The 12,162-nt window shown below is 49.1% G+C and overlaps 1 protein-coding gene across 6 annotated transcripts in view; it reads left to right on the top strand.

The window, feature by feature from the left end:
- Positions 1 to 12,162, top strand: part of LOC116950183 (AP-1 complex subunit beta-1-like) — a 71,890-nt gene that overhangs the window by 28,652 nt on the left and 31,076 nt on the right. For all 6 annotated transcript variants that reach the window (XM_032967744.2, XM_032967745.2, XM_032967740.2 and 3 more), the window contains one exon: positions 6,664 to 6,748. In XM_032967744.2, the coding sequence (XP_032823635.1) occupies positions 6,664 to 6,748 (85 nt within the window). The remainder of the gene's footprint in view (positions 1 to 6,663; positions 6,749 to 12,162) is intronic.

The raw sequence follows: 12,162 nt of genomic DNA, 5'->3' as shown, positions 1-12,162 counted from the left end.
ATTGCATAATTGTCTTCCTGTCACGTTTGACGGACACGTTGACGGACAGAGTAATGACAGAAAAGTGAACTCGACAGACCGGGACAACATCTTCCTTCATTATTTTTAAGCGTCCTTTTATATATATATATGTGTGTGTGTGTATGCCACTGGAGAACGGTTAATTGCGGTACGGTGGCGGCTCATCCGTTGAATTAGAGATTTAAATGCCATCGCCGCCGACAAACGTTGACCTTGGTGACCCCGGTACGTTAACCCCCTTCTTCTGCTCTTGACGACAACGTTGCGAATCGGTACGGGAAGGGATACGATGCGCTCGCTCAAGGGCACGGTGCTGCTGAGCGCGTGCTCGTTGATTATATGGACGCAAAAAATTATTCGCCTTGGCAAAGGAGTGAATACATTTATGTGCTGCTGTTTCGTCACCGGTGCACTCAGCCTCCCGTAGCCTATTTGCTCACTAAATGTATTCCGACGTGCTCTGGGCATCATGTCTTGAAATGAAGAATCCATTTGGGAAATTGGCGTGACCCGCCGCCACGTCAGAGAATGGAGCACGGAAGTGCAGATCACAGAAATACTCGTGAGATTTTCTTCCAAGTGGCCTCATCCTCTCGCCCTGTTGCAGACTCACTTTCTGGCTCATGCCAGTGGCCTTGTTTGCCTGTTCCCTAGCACCGCTGTATGCGAACATGTGTGAGCGCGCGGTTGCCATCTGTGGTCGCTGTGCCGCCGCAAGCTTAACGCGCCATGTGGTCGCAAATCCTGAGCGGTGTCTCTAAATCGGACGGACGTTTGAAGCTGCATTATTAGGGTGTCTGTAGACCGAGCGGAGGGAGGAGGGAGAGACAGGTGTCACGACCTCATCGCTGCTTCGTGCTTCTTCAAGGAATCATTCCCAATAGAGCGCTTTATTTCTGTCTGTTCGCGCATGCGTAAAGGCAGGGCGATGCATGAATACTAGCCTAGGGATAAATCGCCACCTGTAGTGATTCGGGGGTCTGCGATTTTGTTTGCGAGTCTGTTCTATTTTATTTTTACCATTCCATTTGTAGTGCTCTTGTAGCACCTGCAGTGGCTTCCGGGGGTAATGTGTATTAATTACATTCAACACGAATCGAATATAACTTCCCTACCTGTGCAGTATTCAACGTGTAAGAGACAAATCGATGATACATCGTGCGGCTAAGAATCTGATATCTTACATTTGTTTTAAAACAAGTTGGCACGTTGTTGCATGTTCACCCTTTAATTATATGTATTTGTAGGCAGCCGTAACACTGCGCTGAAGTGCATTTTGCAGTGGAATAATGTCATAGGTGGCAACAAAACTGAACTGGTGCTGAACCCGATGGTTGCTGGGAGAGCTGCGAGGTGGTGATTTTAACAGATTGGGGTGCAGCTGTGCTGTCTGAAAAGGCTGCATTAGCAAAATTGTACTAAAATACACATCAGCGAGTGTGCGGTTGGTATAGCGCTCCGGTTTGAATACTGTAATTGGGTTGAATTGTCTCCATGCTTTTTGTTGTATGGCTTTCCTAATTTTTGGTGTCGTTAAGGAGAGTTTGAGGTTGCACTCCAAAACGATTAATAAATATAATCAGAAGAAGAATGTCGAGTATTTAACTAAAACTAAACTAAACTTTTTATTTTCATGTTACCAGTTAAGGCCCATTGAGCAAAATATTTTTTTTTCATCAGCGACCTGGCCATAAATTATATCTCAACGAAGTGGCTTATCATCTGAAAAATTATAGCAGCCAAATAGTGTGAAATGCATGTTTCTAAATGTGGAGGGAAAAACCGGAGGACCTGGCGAAAAATCTATGCGGCCGCGGGGGGAACATGCAAACTCCAAATATATAGGCGTCAGGGTCGGCATCTCACCCACGACCTGCATACCAGGCGAGGTAGTTAACATCTTGCTACCGAGATGTTAGCAGAGGGTCATCTCACCGCGTCCCAAGACACCTTTGGTAATTAGGCTCTTGCATTGGGGTCGGGGGGGGGAGGGAGTGGTTTTAAATCTTTCATCCTGGGGAGGTAACTGGAATATGCTGGAGAAAAAAAACCTCACTCGGAGCAGAGAGTAACACTCAAAAATCTGCAGTAGCTAGGTTTCGCATCCTACTTGCTGCACGGTTGTGCGGCACGCGGCAGGGCGCAGGGCTCCCGCGGCTTTTGATGGATGGTGTGTGCCGCCGTATCTCAGGAGACTAGGGCTGATGTGCGCAAACATTCACGACTTTCTGCTGCTCGCTCCGGCCCTCTCGCTGTCTCCCGCATCCTTGTTGCCTCTGTCCCGCTTGCTGTCTTTCTCTCGCTCACTCTCTTCCTGCGTTCTCTGTTTTACAGTCTCGTATTCTCTACTTATTTTCTCACTCTTGCTGGCTCGCTAATTCTTGCTCTGGCTGTCGCTCTGCCTCTCTCTGGCTGTCTTTCACTTCCTTTTGCTATCTCTGTTTCTTGCTGGCTGTCCTATGCACGCTCTTGCCGTGTAGCTCGCCCTTGCCGGCCCAAGCTCTATTCATCCATCTCTTCCTCATTGGTTCTGGCTCTTCTGCTGTTACAGGTATATTCTTCTGCTTGCTTTCTCTCTCACCCTTTCATTCTCTTTTTGACGCTCCCACGCATTGTTTTCGCTCCTTGCACTATCTCTCGCTGGCTTGCTCCAACTCGCTCTACGTTACTCCATTTCTCCCTCTCTCTCTCTCTTGTTCTCTCTCCATCGCTCTCTCTCGCTCTGCCCCTGCTTGCTCTGCAAGCATTTCTTTTTTGCTTTATGTGCATCTCTCTCACTCACCACCTCGCTCGCTCACGCCTCCTCACTCCACTCCCATGCCGTCTCTCTGCATCTCACTCCGCTCACTCCTCACTCGCTGTCACGCTCGTGGTTCACCAGCTCCCCTGCCTGTCAAGTGGGGAACCGCTCGAGAGTGGGGTCCCCATTGTACGCGAAGCGAGACTTGACGCCCTTCGAGTCGTCACCGCCCACGGGATAAGAAAGCTCAAAGGCAGCCCTTTCTGAGTTACCTTCACCCGTCATTGAATGACCAGGGAGAAATTGGGTGAGGATGTGCTTTATTATCATCTACTACTCAATTGTTCTTGTGATGGATCCCTTTTATTTTTTCAGATTTTTTGTTATTTTAAGACATTATTCTCGGTGGGTTGGCGCGTGCTGCCACGAGAGAGATGTTGCCTCGCCGATGTTTAATAAGCGCCTGCCTCATTTCGGTGCATTTTCCCGGGATTCGGAGAAGCCAACCAATGCGCTAAATATTAATGTAATGTAAATTACTAAAATTTATATTTCATTCTTGCAACTAACATTTTATAAAATTTTGCCATTTATTTTTTCTTTCTGAAATGGCTTTTTCAGCATTGCTTTACATGTCGCAATGTCTCTATTTTGCTGTAACTTATTCAAACCTCGCTCTCCCTTGAAAGGGATCTCGCTGGGCTGTGAAAATTTACACTCATCAGGCCCTTGGTCAATTCACTGCTGGATGAAGTGCTCCCCATCCATGCCATGTCAAGCGACATGGGGATTGTTCGCCACGCTGACCAGTGTGGCTCCGTAAAGGGGTAGGTCCAGGACTCCCTTCAGATTATCACTTGCCACTAATGTTTGCCAGGGGCAGGAATCGATCAGTCTGTTTATTTCAGGGGTAAGACCCGTTTTGAGCAAAGAAGCTCTTTTTCCATAGTGAAATGGCCAAAACGGTTGAGCATTTGTAACATGAGAAGGGAAGGTTTTACACGTGTTGCACGGACATTTTTTATAAACAATAAAAATAATCAACCGGAACTATGTACAATGAATCCAGCTCAGGACACCGGATTAGTAGTGCAGGGAATTAAGTGGAGTGCTACCGTTTCACTCCGCAATAGTCTCTTCCCGAATCATAACGTCAAAGGTCATCCTTCCCTACGTCTTAACATAATGTGAGAAACAAGCACATTCCAGTGAAACAGTGCACACACACTGCAAATGGAAATGTGAAACACAAGCACCGTCTTGTGGTATTAATTGAAGGTGAGCTTCCAAGTTGTTTGGTGGCAAGACTCCTCATGGCCTTCTAAGGTTTGCGCCGAAGATAAGCGTCGCTTCCTGCTGGGCAGGGCGGCTCAACCTCGCACCGCCACTATAAATAATGTGCGGTTATGGTGTTGGTTTTTAATAATTGCCCTGAGAGATTGTCGCCTTCCCTTGTGTTGAGTATCTCGTTTAACCTTACTTTTAATGTTAGGAAAAGGGCATTTTGAAAGTTATGATCTGGCTGAAATAGTAATACAGTGCAAGCTGGATATAAGCACAGTTCTGATATAAGCAACACGCTCACATTGCACTGGTGGGCGGAGGCAATGAGCAAATTCTGATATATAAGCACATTTGCTTGGATTTGTATTCGGCATCGACTGTAATAGTATTCTACTGTATTGATATAGAAAAGCCTCAGTGTCTCAAGACTAATTTCTCAGAATGAAACAAATTAATTGGAAGATGCTGCTTTATTGACAGTGGTGCACAGACACAATTAAGGAAAAACTCAACACATTGGTGAATAACACTGTTGCCTTATAATATATCATCATTGACGTTTTGAGGTTAGTGTTTCGGGAGGGTGCAGCTTCCAATGTTTAGCAGTCCCATTAACGGATGTTTTCTATGTGGGAGGAATCCAGGGTGCCCAGAGAAAAGCCACCATGCGTACGAGGGGACAACACTCATCACTCGGCCTAGATAGATTCCAAAATTAATTTGGATGTACTGCTATCTCTTTGCCACCTGACAGCCCCAGGGTGTTTAGAAATATCGCAAAGCTTTGCTACATAATCGACCAACCCTTGCCTGCTATGCGGTGGATTAACGCTGCGCTTGTCGCCATATCCGCGTCGCTCTAACGATGCGCTGCACGGCCGCGGTACGAGACGCAGGAAGAGCCGTGTAACTTGGAAACTCGTAAACCAGCCATCTGGTCGTGCCTCGTCTCGTCTGTAAAACGCGCGTCCAAGGTCACGTGACCTGGCGTGCCCGCATTGTGCGGCGCGCTGGCTAACTCGTTGACATTTTCATTGCCGGCAATTTTATTCCCCGTTGCGCGCAATTGCGTGACGTGCGCGGTTACTTTGACGCAAGCGCGGCGGTTTGCGTAAGCGGGAGATTGGGCTACGAGTTGTGTGCGGGGGCAGGAGGAGGAGCAGGTCAGGGAGTCTTGCCGTGGGGCTGCGTGCGCCTGTAATTCAATGCTCCGGAGGAGGTGGTATTGATGGATCGTGCAGATTTTAATCGTGTGGCTATAATGTCCCCCAAACCCACCCGCATGGTGCTGGGTAGCTAGGAGTAGGCTTCACACTAAGTGTGTTTGTATGCGACCAATCTGCACATGTGTAGTGGGTCCAACTGAGTCGCAGACGTTCTTTTAGAGGCAGCACTTTTAGTTGTAACACCGTAACACAAAGGGGTAATTGCCCCTTTACCAGACTACAAAGTGTAACTGCTACGAAGGGTCGATCCCTCACTCGGGTCTCCGACCACTTGCTTGCCTCGTAGGACAGAGAGCTTCAGCTTGAGATGTAGAGCTTCCCGCTTGTAGATGTTGAGCTTCCAGCTTGTAAAATGCAGCGACTCTGGTCCCTCTCAGGGACCCGCCTTATATCCCTTTATGGTCGGGGCCGCTTCGCCCTCGGCCCCGCCTGCCTTTCTTGAACATTCTCGTTCCCTCTCGATCCTTCTCAAGAGCTCTCTCCGGACACGTGATCACCCACTAGTCGCCCCACCTGTGGCCCCCTGTGTGGACATTCCGGATCACGTGTCTACGGGGTCAACCAGAGTGCCACGGCCCGGGGCAACCCTGCCCCTGGGCTCACACTCATCCCCTCCCCCTCAGGGGAGAGCCCCCATAACACGCTGTACATGGTGCCCGCTCTATCCCAGTGCTCGCCAAGCCCCGCTCGGGCTGGTGTTACAGATAGCCACCCACACGGTGTTGTCCACGATGTAGGAACATCGAACTGCAAGACCCTTCTGGGCCGGCACCATATAGTGACATCCCCGATGTCACTACACATGCATTGGAGACTATTCTCCTTATTTGAGTGAGCTCTCTGCAGGTACTCTCGTTTATCCACATGTAAAACACCCATTAAAACATAGAATCAGGCAAAAATCCCAATGCAGGACCCCCCCTTATAAACAAGACTCTTGAGACTATGCAAGGCTTGCTTGGATAACGAAGGATGTTATATATTATGTGTGGAGGCAGGACCGTGGTAATTGAATGACAAACGTGGGGGTTATTAGACCATGCTGTACCACGCTGGTCAGTGCAGGTTGAAAGTAGCGGAGCATAGAAGCACAGTACAACCATGAATTGTTCTGCTTTTTACTTATTTATTCAAAGTGGGCAGGACCCGTGGCATTTACTTGTGTCGAGGGTTGTTTGACCATACTTAACACTGGTCACTGCACAATGGCGAAGAGGGCTGGTGGGAGATCACCGAGGACCAGTTCAGATATCACCCTCCATGAATGCTCGCCACAGGCGGGAATCTAACTCGGGTTACCGGGTTCATCGCAAAAAATAAAACGGGCAAGTCCTGATCGTCGGTGCCCTCTTCCCACCCTCCCTCCCCCCCGTGTTGCCGTGTTGCTGACAGGTGGCTGTGAAGAACAACATTGACGTGTTCTACTTCAGCTGCTTGGTGCCGCTCAGCGTGCTGTTTGTGGAGGATGGCAAAATGGGTGAGTTGGCCCGCGTCGCCAGCCACCACCTTATCGCGAACGAAATCCCTCCGGGGGGACAAAGCTCGCGTACGTGCACGGTTTGTCTCGCTTTGTTTCCCAAACGGTAAACAAATCGGTGCCTCTGCGCTTCTGCGAACGGCCGACGTTTCGCTGGTCTCGTGTCATGAGTGCGTCGTCATTCCACGTTTTGCGTGTGTTCATCGCCACATTGTCGCCCGCGCCTCTTCATCCGGTGCCTCCCAGTCGGTTACGGTCCCGGTGTCAAATTTGTTCCAATTGTTCGCGCGGTTGCGTTTGTATCGGTTCAATGTGGCCGGTATAATCCAAAAGGTCTCATTGAATCTTTCACATTTGCATTGTGATTGAAACGATTTGAGGGGGCAAATTGCATTCCGTTTCACGTGAATGGGATTTATGAATACGGCGATGTCCCGAAGTGTTTCAGTTGCACGTCTGCGCGCGGCAATTTATCCGAGTAAATAAAACAATGGCGACACAACAGAAACGAGCATAACTGTCGTGCGCATATTGTTTGTTTTTTTCACCCGGTGCCAACCGGCTGGTATTTATGCGAATAAAATCTAATGGAGCAGGTTTTTGCACGTATAAAATCTAAGACTTTTCTGGAAAGCTGGACGCGCGTATTAGTAAATTCCCCAAGATGTTTAGTTGAAAGTGCAGGCAGAGAGCCAGATCGTTTTCTGTAACTGAAGCGTGTTTAGTGGACTCACGGCCAAACTTTGCCGTGCATTCAACCTCGCTGTAACCCCCGTATCTGCATGGCCTACTGCTGTTCGGGAAACATAACGGTCTGTTTATTTGCACGTAAAATCATCGGCCGTGATCTATCCACTGCTGGATGAAGATTTCCCCCTCCCCCAAACCTGTTACCGTTAGCTTGGTGGATCCTGTGAAGCGACAGTCCATCTCCTACGTGCGAGTTGATTTAATCGCCCAACATCGCCTCTCAGGCGTGTTCTCTGCTTTGACCGCGGCTCCATCGTTTGTCTCGAACACCGACCCATCCATCCCTTTTAGTGGTGGGCATGCCCCCAAGCGTGCTTATTAACCGCAAAAGTGCATCTTGCGGCCCCGTTTTTATGGCAGATAACAGCTTGTAACGTAGCGTGACGATGTTTAATCACGGGGTTAAACAAGAGCGCCCGTGTTTCCCGTTCACGAGCATTTGTATTCGTAACTCTGCAAGTGAAATTGCCCAAACTTACTTAATTTTTACAAGCATCTTCCCACACTGTAAACACATTACTAGAGTGCTTAGATCAACTGGAGCCAACCAAATTGACTTCTGTTAGGAATGTAACAATTCCCACCCCCCCACAGCTCTTATAACAATTCGGGGTTAATATTAAATTCGGGAACCAATTATTTATTGTCTCATTTTTGCTGTCTTTGTTCGTAACAGGTTTTTCTTTTCTCATGTACAGTTTGGTTAGCTCTATTGGCCTTAATGTAACATTGGCCTATCGTTGTTAGTTACATGCAACCAGCGATGAATCATAAATCTGTAATTTTCACACGCGCACGGTTCAATGTGTGCATCGTGAGCCTATAAGTCGATTTTTAATCGATGAATCGATCCATCGTTGCACGCGCGGTTATCGGTCCTGGGCCGTAAGCCAGAAACCTGTTTCGAAAGCAGCTGTTGGATCGGTGCGAGCGGAAAACTCGACGCACACACCCAACGCATGTCGTATACAAGTCCAGCAACCCTTCGGAGAGCTGTGTGAAGCACGACCACAAAAATCGCACGCAGTCGCTTTTCAAACGCACGCTCATCTTCGCGTGGACGCACATTTAGCCGCATGGTAACCACCAGAGGCCGGTGTATTTCTGTTCGTTTATCAGCCGCCCCGGCAAAACGAAGCGCCCAATTTAATTTCACGCAGTCCGCGACGCGCCTCCTTGACCGCCCCCGTAATGACCCCTCCTCTCAACCCTTCCAAGGTGGAAGCTGGGATCAGCAGAATCTTTTTTTGTAATCTTTATTTATGCTTGAGGAACCTGATGAGACCCACGGTGTGACGAGCCCCGCGTTGTTCCTTAGCACCGCGCCCGAAAACCCGCGGCCGCTCCACGTTGCTCCGTTAGCCCTTCCGCCCGCCTCCACCATCCCGTTGGCTTGGCAGAGACCGTACCTTCCTTCACATCCCTTCTCTTGCCTTCCCTTTCTTACCTGAGCGCCACCACACACACACACACACTGCGGAAGCGGCGCTGCTTGAGGCCGTTCATATTTGCTCAGTGGCGTCCGCCATAATTGATCCCCCCGGCGTGTCGCCCAGGTGTGACACGTGTGGTTAGGAAGCCGTGAGATCTCGCGAAATTTAATAAGTTCATGCACCGGAATGGGTGGGCGGGCGAGGAGGAGAGTCGGGTGTTTTTCTATTCCTGGAGACAGATTCCCTCCGGAGGCTTTCCCCGGCCGTGTCGGATGAAGCGTTTCAGAGGGAATCCTTCGTCTGAGAGCGTCAGCTTGTTGTTAGGGCTGGCGGCGAGTCAGAGGTGGGGACGATGCATCGGTTTATCGATGTCACCATCTATATCCCCATTCCTAGGCCCGTGATGTATTTATCGTTTCATGTGCTTAAGAATTGGTGTTAAAAAAAATGTGTACATTGTATATCATGTGTTTTGTTGTCATCCCTTCCAGCTACGAGTGGCCATATAATTTTCCAGTGTTAAAAACATGTTTTTTTATTGATTCTGGACTTGATTTGTGAGCCTGAATCGCGACAATTCATCGAGTCGCCAAGGGCATGGAAAATTCCACTCCCGAGTGCTCGAGTGTGTCTGTCGGCATGTGTGAGTTTGTGTGCATTTGTGGAGACCAGTGGCACATTAGTTGGCACACTGTGCTGTGGCCTAAGGGTGACCTGAGTTCAATTCCCCGCCAAAGCTAACACCATTCAGGAGTGATATCTGAACCCGTTCTGTGCTTCCCCCGAGTTGACACTGCCCTTAATGACTGTGTGATGCGGTGTGTAAACATGTCTGTGTGGGAGTGAGTGTTTTGCCTGTGACATCCTGCCAGCGGATTATTAGCCATTTCACATGGCTTCAAAGAGTTCCATACCTGGTACGAGCACAACACTTAGTGCTGTTGTTTATTGTCGGTAAGCGTTTTTTTGTGTGGGTGTGTGGAAGTACATGTGTGTGTCTGTATTTCGCAGTGCTGCGGATGTTATAACATACTGTATGACGAAACCGAGTGAGCCGAGTTCAATTTCCAGCCATGGCTGACATCAGTGGCGAGTGATTCGGTCCCGGCCTTCCATTAGGTTGACTCTGATTTAAACGAGAACCTGTTTCTGTGTCAACATAAGCACCGGTGGAGACGAGGGGACCGTGCGCTGTGCTGGTCACATCATTCACCTCTCGCGCCTTTCCCAGCCAAAATAGGTGCTCGCGAACAGCACTTATCCCAGCAGTGTTGTAAACCGCAACGCTAGGAACCTTCATCTTTCGTGCGTCTGCGTTGTTGTTATTAGCCCCCCAACATTTCATGAGTCCAGCAATCTTAAGTTTAAATCTTGGCCACATTGTCCGTATCGTAACTTGAGGTGCACACTAAACCCCCTCGTTGATGCACGGAGCTTGCGTGCCGTGCCGTTGCTCTTCAATTACCCGTTTAAGTCTCAACGGCCGCTTGACACAAAGCCAATGTTTTAATCCATGGCCCCTTTTCAACAAAGGAGAAAAACCGTCCATTAATCATTATGAGCAGACTAGCATTTCGGTGCACGTGCACCCCGGCTGACCTAGCTCGTGGATCTGCCAGCCCTGCTCCCCGGCACGCCGACCTTGCCTCTCGGCATGTGCTCCGTGAATGTTTTATGCGAGGGGATTGACTCGGCGATTTTTGCTCTCCGCGTCGACTCCACGGAGGCTCGCCATCCCGCTGCCTCGTGCGTACGGCCTCCTCTTGACGATGAGGACGGTTCTCGGCTGGCCGAGCGGCCCCACCGCATGCAGTCGACGCCCGTTCCCTTTCAGGCCTGCCAAGCCAGCTAGCCTCCATTCCTCCCATCGGGTTGAGAAAGGTTAGAGGGGTGAGATTAACGGGGAGCATTCATCAGCCACCGTGTGACACATTTCATCTGTCAATCCCCCACCCACCCCTCACTCACCGTCGTTCCCTCTCGCATGCGCAACCCGCCACCCCACTGCTCACAAGCGTCATCCTTCCACGCTCTTCCGGCTTGTCCTGTAGACTGTTGGCGCATTTGGCCTTGTGTGCGAGTGTGTAATTGAACTCCTGGGGCATTGGGCTGGAGTGGCATGCTTTTATTCCCCTATAAGAATTTCTCAGCGTATTAATCAGCAACTTGTTGTCTTCCCTGCTTTAGACTCTGTTGAGGCGGCTAGGGCAGGCGACGTGTTTCGTTTGTGCTCACGGGGGAATTTGCTGTTAGCAAGCTCTTACTCCCACAGTGATATCCTTTTCTGGATTTCTCAACTTATTATAGATCTGCCTTCGCATTCACACATCAAGCCACGGTATTCCCTGCCCACGCAACGAGGCTTAAGACTTTGTGCAGGGGTGACTAGTTCAGGTCATTCGCTTCTTTATTCTAGTGGGGTAATTGCTGGCATTTTGTGAGCTATGATTAAAGGTCAAGTGTGGAATGCACAAGAGCGATGGGACCAGCGCTGCGTACGCCTCGCCACCATGGGCTGATGTGCATGCTACGCACCTAAAGGCAGTTTGGTACTGCACATCCTAATGGGATACTCAATGTCCGAATGATATACTTCATTTCCTGTGCCTTCGTTGGTATTATTGGACAGGCTGCATTATGCTCGAGGCACAGTTTGTGTGATGTGGATGTTTGGTGTCGGGTGGTGATGGTTGGCATCGGTGGTGTTGTGGTGGCATCTTAGGTTTCAGCTCACTGTTGAAAACCATGAGCAAGCAAGAATTTGATAAACGTGTTCAGCTGGGGTTGGGATCTTCCTTGTCCCCTGCCTCTCGATGCTGAGGGTTAATGGGTGAGGTGCAGGACTGGCTCAGCCAGCATCCGAGTTTAATCACCGAATCGATGAAAGTTTCGTTACATTCCCAATTATGCCTAGATTACATAATTAAAATCGGAGTCATTTTTCAACGTAGGGAAAAAAAACGTCTTGCTTAGAGAATTTCCCTTGGACTTTTGCAAGCGGATATCTGTAATGTTTATGCTAAATGGTTTTATATTGGCATGTCGTTGCATATGATTTACAATAAGTCGCAAATGATTGATTCTCACCCACGGGTATCGACGTTTGTATCGTGAGCTTAAGAATCTATGAGTTTTTACCCATCTTTTACGTTCCCAGTTATCGACCCAGGACGTAAGCCGGTTGCTTGTCTCAAACGAACTTTTTCATCTTCCGCGGATGCTCGACTAGCC

This window comes from Petromyzon marinus, chromosome 38 (genome assembly GCF_048934315.1).
Source record: "Petromyzon marinus isolate PM22_M1 ecotype Great Lakes invasive population chromosome 38, UKy_Petmar_22M1.pri1.0, whole genome shotgun sequence".
Taxonomy (NCBI): Eukaryota; Metazoa; Chordata; class Hyperoartia; order Petromyzontiformes; family Petromyzontidae; genus Petromyzon; species Petromyzon marinus.
Note: the sequence above shows the minus strand (reverse complement) of the source record. Positions and strands in the feature narration are given on the sequence as shown.